Source organism: Lissotriton helveticus, chromosome 4_1, assembly GCF_964261635.1.
Source record: "Lissotriton helveticus chromosome 4_1, aLisHel1.1, whole genome shotgun sequence".
NCBI classification, from domain to species: domain Eukaryota; kingdom Metazoa; phylum Chordata; class Amphibia; order Caudata; family Salamandridae; genus Lissotriton; species Lissotriton helveticus.
In genome coordinates, this window is record NC_136063.1 from 1,433,511,663 (window position 1) to 1,433,531,675 (window position 20,013).

The window sequence follows — 20,013 nt, forward strand, 5'->3', positions numbered from 1 at the left end:
GCTACCATATCCATATACAATAATGGCAATATCCTCATACAAGCCTTCGATAGTAACCTAGCTCTCATAGACGAGATCTTTCCTATTCTTAAAAGAGCAGCGAACAGCAAGAGAAATTCTCTCCATGACACAGCTCCTCCCATTTTCACAGAAAACATACAATCTTTACGACCTAATCCACTAACTACTCCAAGGGGCCCTATCCCTCGCCTTACCCTCCTCAACGATTTCCACACGCCCCTTCCAACAGACCCTATCACACCAGGGTCCACAGGTCCAGCTCGGACAGCCATAAGCATAGATAATGAGCACCACACACCCTAAGATACCTACACGTCCCTCACCATTGCCTCAACCACACCAGGGCCCCCGGAGTCAGTGAGGACAGTCACAAGCAATGACAAGATGCACCACACCACCAATGTTCCCCACACGACCCTCACAGCGAACTCAACCACACCAGGGCCCTCGGGTCCAATTCGGACAGTCATAAGCTCTGATAAAGACCTCCATAAGGACATCCCTGACACTCCTACTACCCAACTAGCAGATGAGCCATCTGCTAAACCCCCCCCTGATCCGACACTTACTTTGACCCCCGGTCAACTCCGAACACCCCCGATGCCCTACCCGCTCACCCAAACTCTACACGCAGCGTCTATACCCCCTCCACGTGCAACATCCCCTCTCATGTTAGCACCTCTTAAGACCATCCCCCACTTCCACTCTGACCCACCTTCTACCCTTCTTGCTCATCCAACCCCATCAAAAACTAACAAAGATATCCCCACCCAATCTGATACCCAGTTCTCCACGCTACCAGACCACAATGGAGGAACTACCAGTATAGAGGAGCACACGCCCACACACTTAACTGAGTGCCCTAACCATGACTGAACCGCCTAATTCAACAAGTTAGCCCTAGGTCTAGCCCAGATCAAGGATGAAATGAAAAATCTATTATCAATCACCAATGAACTCCTTAAACTCTAATAAAGCCACTAGTGCCACAGTGAACCAAATTAGTCAGCACACCAGCAGATACTTAATCACGAATCCACATACAGACTTTATAACACAGAGTAAAATTTCTTCCCCTATGACCCGGATCGACCAATGAGAACTATGGATGATCTATCTGACAATGACTTACATGACCTTCTCACCTCATACTCAAGTCATAATGGCAATAGCAAGTCTCAAGATGGCACCATCCAAGCCAGCCGATCCAACCACCCACATAGAGAACCCACTCACAACCACAGATCCATAATTAGGGAAAACTTCACAAAGGTCAATATAATGCAATCAACCGTCACTCACCCGACTAGCAAATTAAAGTGTGCACTAATCAACTTCATATCGGCTAACAAACATGCTACGGTCATTTATGATCTAATTCTTGCGAATGACCTGGACCTCATCATCCTCACAGAGGCATGGCTAAAGAGTTCCTCTGCTCCCATCCTTGACCTACTGGTCCCCCCAGTCATGATATATTTCGCATGGATAGAACTGAGAAACCCGGAGGGGGGATAGCGTGCATCCATCGAAACACCATCACAGTTAAACAAGCAGACTCCATCTCCTTATCCTCCTGTGAATATCTATGCACCAACATCTCGGACGACAAGGGCATCATCTGCCAACTTCACATAATATACCACCCCCCGGGTGACAATCCGAAGTTCATTGATGAGCTAATGGAAGTCATTACAGCCAATGCCAACTCACAAGTGCCGTAGATCTTTCTGGGAGACTTCAATCTCCATTGGAGCAATACCGGCGATGATGCTGTAAGCGGTCTCAAATCCTTTCTGGCAGACCAGGAAGTGTCTCAATTCTGTGACAGCCCAATCCATAACAAGGGGGAGACTTTAGACCTCATCATAGCAAAAAGAAACATCATATCGCTAGAATCTATCTCCCCATGTGACTGGTCTGATCACTACAGTATCTTCTTCTCCATCAACAGTGAGGTAACTCCAAAACGAAACCAACCTACAAAAACTAAACAATAGAAAAGGAATATCAGGAATATCGATGCCAACGCCTTGGTGTCCCAATGCAATTCCACCCTGACACCATCAGCAGATATGGCCGACGTCCAAGATCTCACGGACTTTTACAACGCCACTATGCTTGAAATCCTGGATACCACAGCACCCCTTCAAGAAAAAAATGTCTCCAACGCAAATTAAGACTAGCTGAGCGAGCATGGAAAGCAGCACCTTCCACTGATCATCTACACCAACTTAGGGCACTGAGAAACACGTACAACAGAAAAATCATAAAAGCTAAAGCAGACTTCTTCAAAACACAGCTGAACCAAGCCATTAACCTTCCTAAAAAGTTATTCGAAATCGTAAAACAACAATCTCGCAACTCTGCAAACATAGTGGAGCTTAGCAACCCGGCTACCCCTAACTGCGACGATCTGGCCAAATTCTTCCTAGAAAAGACTACAACCATTGAAAATGATATTCAATCCAAGAAAGAACCCCAACTATCTACTGACCAAGAAAAAATTCTTTACTCACAGATCAAGGACCTTTTCTGCCTGCCGACCGGAGTTCCAAAGAACATTGCCAACTGGCACTCCTTCTCGCCCATCACTGACCAAGAAATCTATAGCACCATGCTAGCAATCAACCCTGCCAATCATTTCACCGATCCCCTACCCCTATCTGTATTCAAAATGATAAAGTCCTCTATTCTACCTCTATGGGCAAAATTTGTCAACGCCTCTCCTTTTTTGTTTTTTAAATGTGTTTATTGATTTTCAACTACAAACAACACGCCCAGTAGTTAACTACATTCAGACAGGCACTACTGTCTCATTTGAGATAGTGATAAAACCACATGGCATGCAATGGTACAGTCGAAGTACAAGGCCAGGATAAGTTATCTCGTCCAATAACACTTAAATAGCCCCAACATCCTCGTAATATTAATAATGTATCCAACTGCAGCATATATATAGTAGTAATTCAACTACTCTTTCCCCCCCGTAACCCTCCCTCACCCGCCCACCCTCACCGGCGTGCACCTACTACAGCGTAATTTTTCTCAATATCCACTTGGAGCAACATGACTGTTCAGGGTATTATACATACAACTGTTATAGAAGATCATGAATATAATAGGAAAGGGAGCATATTCATAAATTTCGTCTCTTGTATTGTTGCAGTCATCTACTAAGTTTCAACCCCCAAATGCTCGCTCAGTTCTGATCCAGAGTCCGCATCTGTAGCCTTCAATTCTGTAACTAGGGCTTCCCACCCCCGGGCTGCATCTAGCACTTTCTCATTGTGGGACCTTTGGGCCTGTTGCAGGCGAATCGCACTCTCACTCCCAGCCCATGTAAGCAGTGCAGCCTTCCATCTAGCAAAACTAGGCCCCCCCCCGCAGCTTTCCAATGGATTGTGATTTTGCTTTTGGGCAACACCAGCCCCAGATCCAGGAATTTACTCGTTATTTTGGTCTTACTGGTAATGGGAAACCAATGTAATAGGCAGGTACCCTTATCCAGAGTAATCCACCGTTTCGTGATATTGCATAGTAACTCCACTACATCTTCCCAATATGTGCCCAATTGTGGACAATCCTATAGCATGTGCAATAGGCCCGCATCCGCAAGCCTGCAGCGGGGGCACTGCTCTGTGTCTACATTAAAATATTGCTTGATCCTCGCCGGGGTGAGGTAGGCCCTATGCAGTATGAAGAAATTAACCAATTGAAATCTGGCATTTCTGGTACTCTTCCATGCCCTCTTAACAGACTGCGACCAAGCTGGGTCTGGTATGTCTCTACCACTATCTGTCGTCCATTGGTTGCGCAGTTTCTGCAGAGGCTGCGATCCCTCTCCAAGCATACGCCTATATAAACAGGTGACAGACTTGTAGGTCCCGCTGCCATCACCACATATTGACACACCGAGCTCACCGGCGGATCCGAAAGGCCCTCGCCCCAGTACTTTTGTATTGCAGCTGTCAGGGCCGAATGGAGTAAGTAGTGTCCGCGAAGGAGCCCGAATCTCTCCTGCAACTCGCCATAGGGTATTAACGTGCCATCGTCGTACAGATCGCCCACTACCTGTAGTGCGAGAGACTCCCACTCTGCGAGAGCCACCCAGTCCCCGCCGTGTGGAAGGACGGTACACATACCCAAGGGTATCTCCGGGGCATAGGGGCTTCGCACCTTGACTCTGCTATAATAGCATTTCCAGCAAAGCTGCTGAGTGCGTTCCACAATGGACAGCGAATTCACGCGCAATTTCTGCTGGAGCATAATAAACGATAGCACATGCCGAGGTACCTCCGGTTCATAGTCTCTTTCAGGGCCTCTGAATTCCAGCGCCTCCGCTTGAGTATGCCCTTGAAACTGTGCCGCTAGATAATATAATTCGAAGTCAGGGACCGCAAGACCGCCCTCTTCTCTCGAGTGTGTTAATGTATCAAGTGCTACTTTCCGTCTTACGCTCCCCCAAATGAAACCATCCACCATAGACCTGAGTTGTCGAAATAAGGAGGCGGGTATCCACACCGGTAACGTTGGGAAATAATAAAGTAGCCGGGGAAGTGCTACCATCTTTAATAGGGCCACACGACCTGACACTGATAAAGGCAATGTTCCCCAGAACTGCATGCTATTCTTGAGGCTTCGCATTGCCCGGCCAATATTAACGTCCAGTAGGTTTTCCTGGGTATGATAAATATGTGTCCCTAAATAAGGAAGGCAGTGAGGTTCCCATGCAATGTCTTGCGCAGCTGCAGACGGGTTGCATGCCGGGTCAACCGGGAAAACACAAGTCTTCGCCCAGTTGACTCTGAGTCCAGAAATGTCCCCGAACTTGTGGAGCAGTGCTCAAGCCCCCTCCTAGCCTTCTCCCGCGTCTTTTAAAAACAACAGGAGGTCATGCGCATATAGCGAGATAAAATGTATTTGACCTCGGAGTTGTAAACCTTGGAATGCCCACCCCAGTCTAGCGCTGACAGCCAATGGCTCAATGGCCAGTGCAAACAGTAACGGGGATAGCGGACACCCTTGTCGCGTGCCTCGCCCCACTGGGTAGGGGAAAGAGACGACCGTCCCCACTTTCACTCTAGCGCACGCCGAGGAGTATAATATTTCTGTCCAGCGAATGTAACCTTCCCCAAGCCCGAAGGCTCTCATAGCAAAAAATAAGTAGGGCCATTCCAAACTATCAAACGCTTTCACAATGTCCACAGACAGGATTGCTGCCATTGGGTCCCCATCATGGTCCCCTCCCAGAATGTGTATCAATCGGCGCACACTGCCTGCGGTATTACGAGTAGGGATGAAGCCAGCCTGATCAGGATGAACCAAACATACCCTGTGCGGGAGGAGTCGGGCACACGACTCAAAATCTTGTAATCAGAGGTGAGCATAGACGGGGCGATATGCAGCGGGGTCAGTAGAGGCTTTCCCTGGTTTCAGTAGGGAAATGATGATAGCTTCCCTAGCCGAGGTCGGTAATATCTCTAGTTCTCTAGCCTCCTTAAAGACCAATAATAATCTAGGGGCAAGAAGCTCCACATATGTCGCATAAAACTCTTTGGGCAGGCCATCGATTCCCGGAGTTTTGTTTCGCGCCATATGCTTGATAGCGCATCTAATTTCAGACTGTGTGATGTCTCGGCCAAGGAATTCAGCCTGTTCTGCATCTAGTGCCGGAAGCTCCAAATCATCTAAAAAAGCTCGGATGTCTGCCTCACCGGTCCGCAGCTTGCTATCATACAGATCCGCATAATAGTTGCGAAAATGGGTATTAATCTGACACTGAGTATATTCCGTTTGTCCCGCCGGGGAGTTCAATGCTAGAATGGGAGCGCCTCGGGGGACGGGGTCGACCAACCACGCGAATAAGGTACCCACCTTATCTCTACGGCATGCGCCCTAGCCAGGTAAGCCCTATGGTCAAAACACCTCAGGCGTTCCACGACTACCGCCACCCTCATTTGATCTCAACACTAGGTTCCGCGCCTCAGGGTTAGTTGAATGCATTCGCTCTGCCTCTCTAAGTGTCTGTTCTGCAGTGTTGATTTCTTGCAATAGCAACTTCCGTACGCCCACCCATTTAGTAATACACAAGCCCCGGATCATCACTTTAAAGGCATCCCATTCCAGGGCAGTTGTCGTAGCTGTACCCTCATTGTTGGCAATGTAACGCTCTATTCCGGTTCCCAGCTCAGCGCGGAAGATTGAGTCCTCTAGCATCTCCGGATGCAGTCGCCAGGTCGGCACGGCCGGGCGCTCCAGGGCCCAGCATAAACTCACAAAAAGCGGGTTATGATCAGAGATGGTGCGCGCCAGGTATTCGCTACGAACCACCAGGCCGGTGCTACATAAAACTGCATCAAGCCTCACATGCAACTCGTGCAAGGCCGAAAAGTAGGAATATTTGCGTTCATCTGGGTGTTTTGTCCGCCATAGATCTATAAATCCCCAACTATCCTGCCACTGTGATCTGACCTTTGAAAGCTTATGAATGGGGGCGTCAGGCAGCGGGGGGTGGGATATATCCATGGTCACGTCCGCTATGGAGTTAAAATCTCCCCCATCATTACCGGGGTCGTGAAATAGACTGCCAGTGCTTCAGACATGCAAGTGAAGAAAGTCAGCTGGTCCGCGTTAGGGGCATAAATACTGCAGAGGGTCACATCCCGCCCATGAAGACGTCCCGCAACCACCACATAGCGGCCCTCAGGATCAACCATTTGTTCAGTCATCTGGAAAGGAACCCTGGCCCTAACCCAAATCAGCACCCCCTCGCAAAAGCCGAATAGGTAGTATAATAAAGGTGCCCTCGCCATCTACGCTGCAGTGCTATCCCTTCAGCCTTAGTCAGATGCGTCTCTTGCAGGAATACTATCTGCGCACCCCTGCGTACTAAGTAGGAGTGGACCTTGTGTCGATGCTGCATCGAATTTAAACCCCGCACATTCCAAGTCATACATTTAACATCAGGTAACGGCCCCATAAACGTTTGTAAAAAACACAATAACTCGCTGCTCTTGCCAAGACACGCCGGTGAGTACAATCCCAAACCCCCCCACCTCCCCGATAACCCCAAGCCCACCCCGAGCACCACCCTCCCTCCCCAGAACGGGCACTAACGTAGTGAATCCCATCCAAACTGACCCCAACACACGTCTTCAAACAAAGTCAGAGGCATACTAACTGTGAACCATCCGGTGGGGGTGGGTTAGAACCTAGTAAAGCAGCAATAGTCAGCCAATGTCCCCAGCACCAACCCTTCAACGACATCCAACTCCCCAGTGAGAGAGGCGGCAGCGCCCCCCATTCTGTAGAATAAAGACTTTCTAACGGCCAGGTTTCCCCCCCAGCCCCCGGGGCCCCAAGCAGCCCGGACCCCAGCTGTTCGCCGCCCAGAATCTCAAGAAGTACAACTCAGTATCACCCATGGTAGAGATCTCGGAGTCTTCCTCGCTGTCATGGAGCATCCACCATGTCGTCTGCCGTACTCTGTGTCACCGTGGGAAGAATCTGGCTACCCAAACCTGACAGCTCGGCCTCAGTCTCATCTGCCTCCTTTTCAGAGCCCGTGGATGGCACCGGCGAGGACGCCTCCGTCCCAGCAATGATCGCAACAGCCTGCAGCGCCGCCAGTCGCTCCGCCTCAGTTTGAGACAGTGAAGGGCCCTCAGGCACCGAACGCCGTCTCCTGTTACGGCGGGAACGTCGAAGCCGCTGCTCCAGCGCCGGTAGTTGTGACGGTAGACCAGCCTCCCCCTTGCCAGTTCTGTATTCCTCCAGCCATGTCCAGGCTTCTTCAGGGCTATTGCAAAAGTGTGTTTTGCCATCTAGGGCAATGCGCAACCGAGCAGGGAACATTGCAAGCCTTCATCACGGAGCGCCCGCTTAACCGCCAAGAAGGTTGCCCTGCCATCTGTACCTCGAGCGTGTAGTCCGGAAACAGTGTGACATTGCTATTGTCCACAGTGTAGGGGCCCGAGGTCCTGGCCCTGTGAAGGAGTAGATCTCTGTCTCTGTAATTAAGGGGGCACGCAACCACCGGCCGAGGTGGGCGTCCAGGGTCCGGCGGGAGCGCCTGCATTGTATGGGCCCTTTCCAACGTGTAGAACTGAGAGGCCTTCGGGTGCAACCACCTCCCGGAACCAGTTCTCTAAGTAGGCCACCATATCAGTCCTCTCAATCCGTTCGGTAGGCCCACCACGCGGACGTTGTTTCTTCTATTGCGGCCTTCTGCATCGTCAGCCCTCTTCTCCAGGGTGTGCAGCCGGGTCATGCCATCCGCCATCTGAGCATCCAATTTACGCTGCGCAGGCCCCACGTCGTCCAACTTAAGCTCCGTCTGCCGCACCCTGTCAGACAATTTAGCATGGTCAGCTTTCAGGAGTCCCAAACCCGTAGCCACCTGTGCAATATCCTGTTGGAGGGCCGTTCTAGTGTCTGTTATGGCCAGTAAAATCTGGTCCACCTGGTGCTGTGGTAGTAATCCGGGAGGGACAGATTCCGTGTCTCGCGGCCCTTGCTCCGCATCTGTCTCCACACTGTCCAAAGAGGGGCCCACCCTGCTTCCCCCGGGGTTTCCTCATGTCCAGCATCCATAGGCACAGCCCAATTCAGTGGGTGGGCTCCCCTGTCTGCCCCTTATGAGCCGTTGTTTGCGCTCACTGCCGAGGGAGGCGAAGAGTAAGTAGACCCAGCTGTAGCCCACCAGGACACCCGCAAGCCGTGTCACCTGTATGCAGCACAGTCCAGTCACTCACAGTGCACCTATTTCCAGGTCCAGGCGCTGTGGGGCACGGGCGCCCAGCTAGACCGGTAACGGCCTCCCCGGGGCAGGAAAAGGAGTGCGCCTCCCAGCGCGGGTGCCACGGAAATGGCCTGCCCAGTATTGCCGTGAGAAGGGGCCCCCAGGCGTCCTCGCCAGCCAAGCCCCGCCAGCTGCTCCAGCCCAGCAGCTTAACAGTCGCCTCTAGAGGCCCCCACCCCGGGTCCCGCAGTGCTATCAGGGAGTGGGGGGAAGGGGGGCAGAGAAGGGCGCAATCCCCAGCCGCCCGCCCCCCCCCCCCACCCCCTCAGCTCACCTCGGGGAGTCAGCGCAGGCACTCGGCCACAGGTCTTTTCACAAGGTAGCGGGTGGTCGCGTACCGATTCTCCGCAATAATGTCTCCCCCGTAGGAGCAGTAGTCCGATGCCCCGCCGCCTGCCCCTCGCTCGATCAATGCACCCCATGGCATCTCCCTCTCAGGTTATCAGGGGCACTCCAGCAGTCCGCCAGCCGGGCCGCGTCGCAGCGACCAATGCACCGCTGCCGGGGGAGGGGGGAGAAAGAACGGAGATAAAGGAAGGGGGGGAGTGGGGATCAGTGCACACAGTTCTCCGTGCTGCTGTCACGCGGCCCCTCCGCCACGAACGGTCACCAGCAAACTATTTTTAATCCCCCACAGCAGGCGGGGGTAGCGCACCAGGGGCCACGCTCCTCCGCCCAGGTCGGTCGTCTGCAGGACGTAGGCCGATATCTCCTCCAGGTGTCTCCCGGCCAGGAGCAGCCGCGGGCTGCCACCGCACTCCCCCGGGATAGTCCGGGCCAACAAGGGGTCTCCTCCACGCCGCCTCCCAGCGTCCGCAGGTCCAGGCCTCACCCCCGGTGTGCCAGGCAGGGCCCGCCAGTGATCTCTGGTGCTCCTCCGCTACGAGAATGCCTCAGGCGCCGCCATCGAGAGCCGCGGAAGTGCTACGGTCCTGGACTCACCGCGGGGCCCCCACGTGCCCAGGAGGCACCCAGCGTCGTCAATCCACAGGGGCAGCTGCCTACGCCCCACTACACCACCAGGGATCCGTTTGGGGGGGTTCAAGCATCCCCGAATGCAGGATAACCAGCGGGGTCGGAGTGGAGCTGCAGGCTCACACTTCCTCCGCCATCGGCTCCCAAGCCACGCCCCCGTCAACGCCTCTCTTAGGCAAGGTTCCATACCAGACTGTCTGAAAATAGGACAGGTCACACCTATACTAAAGAAAGCCAACTCCCTCTCCACAGACCTCAACAACTATCTACCTATATCCAGCATCCCCAAGCTGGCAAAGTTAATGGAAAAATGTGTACAAATTCAACTTTGCAATCACATCGAGGCCTTCAACCTCCTAGATAAACACCATTACGGTTTCCGTCAAGGTCACAGTACTGAATCAGCCCTCACCCACATAATGGATGACATCTTAAAAATGCTGGATCACAATGAATCGGTCCTATTGATACTTCTTGACCTATCTTCCGCCTTCGACATGGTTAAACACGACAATCTACTGTCTCTACTTGAACGAAGGATGGGCCTAACCGGTCCAGTGTTACAATGGTTTACCTCCTTCCTAAGCAACAGAACCCAAAGAATCAAGTTGAAGCAATCATTCTCTCAACCTTCCATGGTCACACTAGGAGTCCCACAGGGATCAGCATTATCACCTATTCTCTTTAATCTACTCATGGAACCCCTTGCTAATGCGCTTAGCTCTGCAAACATTCTATATCATCTCTACGCGGACGACACTCAACTTTATTTGAAAATCTCCTCACCAGATGACTTCATCTCCCTCAACACCATTCTTCATAATACCCAAAGTTGGCTCAATGGCAACCACCTCATGCTTAACATCAAAAAAACTAAGTTCCTCCTCATCTCCCCTCCCAATCATGCACCCAAGATAGACTTATGGCTGAAGCATCTTACTTCCTTTGATTGCGCCCCTCACATCATTGACTCCGCAAAATCCCTGGGAGTCACCATTGACAAACATTTAAATATGCAGGAACAAATCCACAATACTACCAAAGGAGCCAACTTTCAGCTGAGTATCTTAAGGAAACTTAAACCCTTCCTCCCACAGACTGATCTAAAAATGGCGGTCCAAGCCCTAGTACTACCAAGACTGGACGACGGAAGCACCACTCTTTGCGGTCTTCCAAAATACAAACTAGCACCGATCAGGGCATCGCTTAACGCTGCGGCCAGGCTGCTCTCTGGAATAAAAAGAAATAACCACATCTCCCCAGCCCTGAAGGCTTTGAACTGGCTACCATACGAATCGAGAATACAACTAAAGATCGCCTACATGACACATAAAGCCTTACATAGCAACACCCCCAGCTATTTAGCACAAAAGCTACAGCGGTCGGGAGGTGATAGACATTCGCGAAGCGCAAGCTCACTTCTACTAAAACCTCAATCTTTCCACAAAAAGAGAACTGGGTGCAGAGCTTTCTCAGGTATCGCACCGAAGATTTGGAACAACCTTCCCCTAGACTTAGGCAGAATCCCTTCTTTTACCACCTTCAAAAAGGAAGCGAAAATGTTTCTCATGAACAAATTATCATCTTAAACCTTTAACTCTTTGAAGCCTACTTGCCCCTGCTTTTAATCAAACAGCAATGTCTACCTCATTTGTATTTTATGCGATTTCCGATTGTATGTATAACTTGTGATAATTATGTATTGTAAAGCGCTCTGATAACCCCTGGGTCATGTCCGCGCTATATAAAACTTTATAAATAAATAAATAAACATTCGATCTTTATCAGATTCCATATCCTGTCAATGCTGTTTCAAATGCCTTTGGAGTGTTTTGCTTTTCTGACTGCTGCTATTTCACAGCATAACAGATCAGATTGTTTTCATTTGAAACTGTTCTGTATTAAGTTTGTTCTTTCCTTCCTTCCTTCCTTTCTCCCTCCCTCCCATGCCAGACTGATTTACATTTTAGGTTTTGTGTTGGTGAAGACCTTTATATTTGACTAAAATTATATATATAACATTTCAGCCAGACTTCATCTATTAGTCTGTAGTTGGTGCCATTCACATTTTTCTTCCGTTCACTCCAGCATGCATTAAAGGAAAATGTATCAGCTCACTTCAGCCACCGGCTGACCCGAGTATGAGTTCTGGTGTGCCCCCCTTTTACAAGGAACACATTCACACACAACGGGGTTCCAGTCAGTACTAAGGTAATGTGTGATTTGTTTGTAGACCAAAAAACCTTTTTTGCCAGTAGCAATTTTTAAAAAAAATTATATTGATGAGGTCCTGACATATTCTTAAACAATAAAATTTTACAAAAACCATAACAAAACACGTCTATCCATAAGGCTGGTGGAGGGCGCCAGGCTTATTTGAAATGTTATTGTGTAAGATTGCCTTATATGTTTGCTAAAGAAGGAGTCTGGGTTTGTTTTCCAGATTGCTCAGCAAAACACAATGTCAAATCCAAGGTTGAGACCAAAGAAGAAATCCTCCTCTGTAGATGTTGCTCCGGATAATTTTCCTGTGAGGTCATCTGGCAGACAGGTATTGTAAAACAGTCAACTTTAAATATATTTGCACGCTTTAAGTATCTGTTTCAGAGACAAGAACTGCGCTGAATAAACTTTATCAGTAAGGTTTAACTTCTAGTAAAGCTGTATGATTCTAGGTCAACATTTTAGCACACACACACACACACACACACACACACACCCACACCACACCACACCACACCACACCACACCACACCCCACCCCACCCCACCCCAACCCACCCCACCCCACCCCACCCCACCCCACCCCACCCCACCCCACACCCCACACCCCACACCACACCACACACACACCACACCACACACACACCACACACACACCACACACACACACCACACACACACCACACACACACCACACACACACACACTCACTCACCTGTTTTCTGTGAAATATGAGCCTTGAAAACACTTTCAAACATTTAATAGGAAGGCATTCTTACGTAGTGTGTGTGCACACCACTTAAAAAAAAAACAAAGTTTAAAGGGACATTATAGTTGGGTTCAGATTTTATGCTCACAAAACCATGGAAATTCAGCAGTTATAGTTATCTCAAGTAACTATAACTTGTGCACTCGCCATGCACAGTTTTCTCCTCCATGATTATATAGCACATGTTGCAGTGATATTATTAATGTGGAGTGGTGTGGCTCACTGGTTAGAGGCGGCAGACCCGGGAGCAGAGGACGGCCCGGGACCAGGGTTCAATTCCCGACGCGGCAGGGTCTTGGACCAGGGTCAACAGACACGATAATTCTCGCCTCGGTGCCTACTCTAACTAGGATCACACTCGGCAACTCTGGGCATTAGCTTGCCTCATCTCCACAACGGCCCCCCACATACGCCGGGGATGCCTGGTTTCACCCTGGAGATACCCAGTAGGGACCATCTCACAGGGAAAGCCAGGACGGGTTCCCCAGCGGTCTACAGCGCAGAGATACTCCTTCAGGAGTCGATTCTAGCGCTTTAGAAACCCACAATCAATCAATCAATGATGTCATTGAAGATGTCATGAGTGCAGTAATATGTGGGGTAATTAGCAGTCCCTGTGGGACCCCACCAACAGGTCTGCCCCCTTCTGTTTTATTGTGTGCGTGTGTTTCTTGGGACTCTGGCCGAGTCCCAAAATGGCTGCCATAACTTCCTAGTTAAAGTGGTGGAAGCCAATCGGGTCTCAGTATGAGATCTGTGAGAAACATGGACACTCTGCATCTCTAGATATACATAAATCTTTGTTTTTCTATTCCCATCCTCGGAAAACTTTATTTCGGTCATACGACCATAAAAGTGCAATACAGCTCTAATATAGATGCATAACATGTAATAAAAGATAAAAAAACACAGTAAAATTAATCCAAGGTGGGATGGAGCAGGTTTACAATTGGCGCAGTAAACAGACCTCGCTGTAGACCAAATAGGACAGTGGCAACAAAAACCTCAGAAAGCCATAAATACTAACAGGGTCCGCTATGTTATCAATGTTTTCTATTGCACAGTGGCTACAAATCCTTGGATTGATCCACAATTAAAATCATTAGGTTGAACAAATAAAAACAGTTAAAATCATCATTATCGCAGCTTCATCAGCTTCCTTCTGATATCCTACATGGGACCCAAAAACTTGGGAACAGAACAAGCAAACAAGAGTCTTGGGTCGGATCTGACAATTTGCAGAGCTTCACCATAGTTACGTGTCGCTAGCAGCTTGCATACTGGCATAAGCCACTTAGCTCTTGGGCATGTGTAGGCTGGGCATTCAAATAATACATGAGCAGGTGATTCAATTGCAGTAATACAAATAGAGCAAAACTGTGATAAAGCCGGTAGGCTGTGCCAAGATAAAATAAGGGAATTCAGAGGGAGCGTGCCAATCCTGAATTGCATACATAATTTTCTGTTGTTGGGTATCTGGATGATGTCTAGACAGCTTTCCAAAGAGCTGACTGACTTGAAGGCCATAAACTCCAGGGTTAGCCAACCCGATGTTGGATTGATGATTTCAGACTTGGCTACCCAATCCCAATATTGCGCTTTGGTGCGATCATTAGCAGGGAGCAATGTTGAATCCTTGTTTTCCCAAAAGCTCTCTAGCCCTATGTCTGCCAATAAGCGTTTCACATTTCGTAACCAACTTATTTTATGGAAATTATCTACAGAGCTAGCTTCCTCAAGAGCATAGGCATATAAGCACAGTTTGGGGGTGACCCCTCCCCCAAAACAGCAACGGTCGCAGCTTAGCCTTGTCTGCAATGGATTTCCTACCCAGATCCAGCCTTAGAGGGAGATGCGGTGTACTCTGGGGTAGCAGTACTAAGCTCCTCGGGAACTTCTTCTCAGATCTAGAATTGTTGTCTATATTATCAAAGCCCCACAATTCGGCCCGATATAGGGTTGAGCTTACTGCTTTAAACTCATCGATCTGCAGTGCTGCTGCCATTGATTTACTAAAAGAAGTGCTATGTTCTCTACTCAAGGCCCCAGATATTTGCATGTGCTTCAGAGTTGACTTATTTACAACAAGGGGTGGTGATGGACAGAGTCTCTGAATTAAGCAGAGTACTCTCACCCAGTCAAGAAGATCAGGGCTGGATCCAACACCGTTTTTTAGCTCATTGCACCATCCCAGTTTCAGAACCTGGCTGTATGCAAATTAGTCTGTCCCTGGCCCAGTGCATCATGGGAACAGGGCAGACCAGACTACAAAAGCCAATTCTTACACTGGGAAGGAAACAAGCTTCCGGGGACTGAATCCTGATGGTGCAATGAGCAAGGGACTCACATCTGAGTATATCCTTCCACGCTTAGGGTGGACAAAATTATTTACAACAAGGGGTGGTGATGGACAGAGTCTCTGAATTAAGCAGAGTACTCTCACCCAGTCAAGAGATCAGGGCTGGATCCAACACCGTTTTTTAGGCTCATTGCACCATCCCAGTTTTCAGACCTGGCTGTATGCAAATTAGTCTGTCCCTGGCCCAGTGCATCATGGGAACAGGGCAGACCAGACTACAAAAGCCAATTCTTACACTGGGAAGGAAACAAGCTTCCGGGGACTTATTTACAACAAGGGTGGTGATGGACAGAGTCTCTGAATTAAGCAGAGTACTCTCACCCAGTCAAGAGATCAGGGCTGGATCCAACACCGTTTTTTAGCTCATTGCACCATCCCAGTTTCAGAACCTGGCTGTATGCAAATTAGTCTGTCCCCTGGCCCAGTGCATCATGGGAACAGGGCAGACCAGACTACAAAAGCCAATTCTTACACTGGGAAGGAACAAGCTTCCGGGGACTTATTTACAACAAGGGGTGGTGATGGACAGAGTCTCTGAATTAAGCAGAGTACTCTCACCCAGTCAAGAGATCAGGGCTGGATCCAACACCGTTTTTTAGCTCATTGCACCATCCCAGTTTCAGAACCTGGCTGTATGCAAATTAGTCTGTCCCTGGCCCAGTGCATCATGGGAACAGGGCAGACCAGACTACAAAAGCCAATTCTTACACTGGGAAGGAAACAAGCTTCCGGGTCAGAGTTGACTTAGCCACATGGGGCTTCCAGGTTATATCTTCCAATAACGTTATGCCCCCAGTCAAAACATTTTACCCTCTCAAGAGAGGGATGCCTCCCAGAGTTGGTTTTCCTCTATATGATTTGTGGGGGTTGATCATCAGTAATTTCGTCTTCTGTGTTTTGATTTCTAACCCTCGCTCCCCACACAAAACATTAAGGCGATTGAGGAGTAACTGGAGTCCCCTTGGTGTTTTAGACACTAGCAACGTGTCGTCCGCAAACAGAAAGGCCACTATTTTTTCTCTCCTCCAACATGGGTGCATCAACTGGTACCTGTAAAAAACCCTGCACTACATTATTCATGTAGAGGGAGAAAAGTGTGGGAGCCAGAACTCACTTACACTAATTGGGTCTGTGAGCTTGCCTTGGTCACCCCAGTGGACATTTGGCATAGTTTGCATCGTGAAGACGAATGACTAGACATCCACGGCGGCAGCTCCATTCCTTTTAGTGCCTGCCACATTTTCTGTCTTGGGGACAAGATCGAAAGCAGTCTTTATATCGATGAATGCTACATACAAGCTCCCCTGACCAATAACTGAGGTCTTCTAGTAAAGAAGAAGGAAGCAAAACACCTGCTCTGTTGTTCCCATCTTCTGTCTGAAGCCAGCTTGGAAGTGGGTTAGGATTTTAAATTCACTGATCCAATCCTGAATCTTGGCCAGAAGTGCTCGACAAATCACCTTTTGAATGGAGTTAATGAGGGTAATGGGTCTGTAATTATTAGGGTAGAGACCTAACCTCTTTTTTAAAAATGGGAATCGCCTCTGCTCCCTTTCATGAGGGATAGGGGCGCCCTGTGCTATAGCATTCAACAGTGTCAGGATATGGGAAGACCAATTTTCGCTGTTGTTTAAAAACAAATCACCAGGGGATGCCATCAGGGCCTGGAGCCTTTCTTGAGCAATTGAACTAATACAGCCTTGAATTTAGATTCTTAGAGTAGGTGTGGGGTAGATATAGGGGAGCTGATGCAGTGTCGGGCAGACACGGTTCAGCATATAAAAGCTTAAAATGCTCATACCATGCAATTGTTCTAATGTTATTGGCTGGAGAAGGTGGCCTCAAAGAGCCCCCCCCCTTGTAAACTACACGCCAAAACATTTTTTGAATTTTACTGACACATGCCTCCTTGATGAGCCCTACCGTTTCTCACTAGGTCATGTTCTTAGACCTAGGTACAATCAACAGTTGACATTTTTGCTCTCTGCACTCATGGTTGAACCATACATGCTGCGATCTTGCACCAGGTCTGGTTTCTTCAGAAGACAAGGGCTCAACAAAATGCACAGCCAACTGCTCGAAGAAACAGGAGTGTCCATACGATAACACGCCTAGCCCTCCCGGTTGCTCGAGCAGGGCTGTGATCTTTGCTGTACTACTTAAAAACTACTGAACGGATTTACACCAAATTACAGAAAGCGCTATTTCTGGACCAAGATCTAGCTTTCTAGCAAATTTGGTGTGCTCTTTTAACCCGCTCTTTTAACCTGCCCCTCCTCTTAACTCCAGTAAGTATCACAATGAGAGATTGCTAAGAGGTCTTTGGAGGCCATGCCCCCTTTCTCCACCACTCTGCAAACGCAGCTCCTTGCACAATACTGATTGGGGGATGAAGTACGCTTTATTCCTGAGGGACCTTGGTGGCCACAAACTCCTCTTGGTACCTCCTGTAAATCCTGCACGGCAGGATTCCAGAGAGCTAGTCAGAGACCCCGCCCCTTTTCTCCACCACTCTGTCAACGCAAGTTCTAATAAAAAAAAACTAGAAATTCACTGAAAAAAAACAAAGGTTATAGGTACGTTATAGTTAAGCATTTAAAAAACCTTAGAAATGTACTGAAAAAAACAAAGGTTACAGGGATGTCATAGTTAGGCCGACGTAGAAAACCAGAGAAATTCAGCTTTATAGTTAGTGAGCTAACTATAACTCATGCCCCCGCAATGCACTGGTTATGTCTTCACATATTACATCCCACATGACATGGTCAGTGGCATCACTGATGAAACCTCAAATGACATCCGTGATGACATCATCCACAGGATCTCTGACACGCCCACTCACAGCCCATATAACCTTTCATAGACCCACTCCAACTTCCACACTACCATTCTTAGCCCCTTCGCTGCAGGGGTTATTCCCCCGCTGTGCTGGGGGGGGAGGGGGCGTGCACAGCGCCCCCATGCTCATAACGAGCTCAGCTCGTCATAAGCTACGGCGCTCCGGTGCTCATGACAAGCTGAGCTCGTCACAGTTGTATTAGCTCCCGTGGAACGCTCAGCACAGCAGGGGAATTCTCCCCGCACCTGAGCGTTCCATGGGCCATGACGCGCTGAGCTCGCATGAGCACTGGAGCGCCGTGGCTCATGACGAGCTCAGCTCGTCATGAGCGTCCAAGGTGTTACAACCGTTCACACACCAATAACAGTACTTACACAGCCACTCACTGATTCATAGATCAACACACACATCCACTCACTCACCCATACAGCCACGCATACACCCACCCACTAATACGGCCACTGACATATCCACTCATACACCCATACAGCTACTCACACACTGAGTCAGTCACCGACAGTGCTACTCACCCACCTACTCACTCACCCATATAATGACACATCCACTTACTCACCTATACAGTTACACACTCACACACACTGATACATATACTAACACTTACCTCTTACCTATCCAGTCACTGACAAAAGCACACAGTCACCCATATAGCCACTCTCACATCACTCACATACCCCATCACTCACCTATACTGCCTTTCACATACCCAGTTACTCACTCATATACCACTGACACATGCACTCGCTCACCAACACGGCCATACACACACTCACTTACCCATACATCCCCTCACACATGCATTCACTAACCCATACAGCCACTGACTCACCCAGTCACTCATCCATACAAGTAGTCACACACCCCTCACCCACCCACCCACCCACCCACCCACACAGACACCCATAGAGGTACTCAGACAACCAATCACCCATACAGAGTCTCATGTACCCACTTACACACCCATGCCGCCACTTGGACACCAACTGACATACAGATACAGGCATTCACACAACCAGTCACTCACCCATATATTCACTGAGACTCCTAATCACTCACTTATACAGTTAGTCCTGCCCCCACTGAATTATTCACTCAGGCACTCATACTCCCACGAATTCACCAAAACACCTTGGAGTATATATTTAACACTCATAAACGTTTTAAAACACTCACAGTCAGTGGATGATGTAATCAGTGATGACATTTGAGATGTAATCAGTGATGTCACTGACCATGTCCTGAGAGATGGGATACGTGAGGTCATAATCATTGCTCACTAACTATAACAAAATTTCTCTAATTTTGTTTGAGTGAAACGTCAGCCTATCTGTAACGTCCCTGTAATCTTTGTTTTTTTCCAGTGAATTTCTAAGGTATTTTTTCAAAATTCCATTTCCTAACTCTAACGTCCCTGTAACGTGTGGAGATAGATAGTAGATAGATATGTATACCGATTAAAAGATACAGCAGAAAGTGCAAGGAAATAGCCCAGTTGAAGGTGCAAGCCCGAAACGCATAGGCTTTTCTTTCGAAGGTGTTGCTATGATAACGGGTGGGGGTGTGGGGGGTGTGTGTGTGTGGGGAGGGGGGGTGGGGGGGGGGGGGGGGGGGGGGGGGGGGGGGGGGTGTGTGTGTGTGTGTGTGTGTGTGTGTGTGTGTGTGTGTGTGTGTGTGTGTGTGTGTGTGTGTGTGTGTGTGTGTGTGTGTGTGTGTGTGTGTGTGTGTGTGTGTGTGTGTGTGTGTGTGTGTGTGTGTGTGTGTGTGTGTGTGTGTGTGTGTGTGTGTAGGGGGTGTGTGTGTGTGTAGGGGGTGTGTGTGTGTGTGTGTGTTAGTTAGTTAGTTAGTTATATACAGCAAGTAAGTAGGCAAAAAGGTGTGTGAAAACCGCAGTAAGGATGACAGGTCCAACAAAAATATATAGATAATTTGTTGGACCATTCATCCATTGGGTGGTTTTTGCCTCCTTCCTTCCACTTTTTGCTGTATCTTTGTTTTCACATATTTTAT

General features: G+C 48.9%; 1 protein-coding gene across 4 annotated transcripts in view; it reads left to right on the forward strand.

Annotated features, from left to right (window-relative positions):
- The window catches only part of KDM1B (lysine demethylase 1B), a 631,262-nt gene that overhangs the window by 44,221 nt on the left and 567,028 nt on the right, over positions 1 to 20,013 (forward strand). For 3 of the 4 annotated variants that reach the window (XM_078687979.1, XM_078687980.1, XM_078687982.1), the window contains one exon: positions 12,243 to 12,350. In XM_078687979.1, coding sequence (XP_078544105.1) covers positions 12,261 to 12,350 — 90 coding nt within the window. In that variant the 5' untranslated portion in view covers positions 12,243 to 12,260. Of the gene's footprint in view, positions 1 to 11,887; positions 12,011 to 12,242; positions 12,351 to 20,013 lie in introns of all 4 variants that reach the window. The other variant, XM_078687981.1, reaches the window with a different exon arrangement.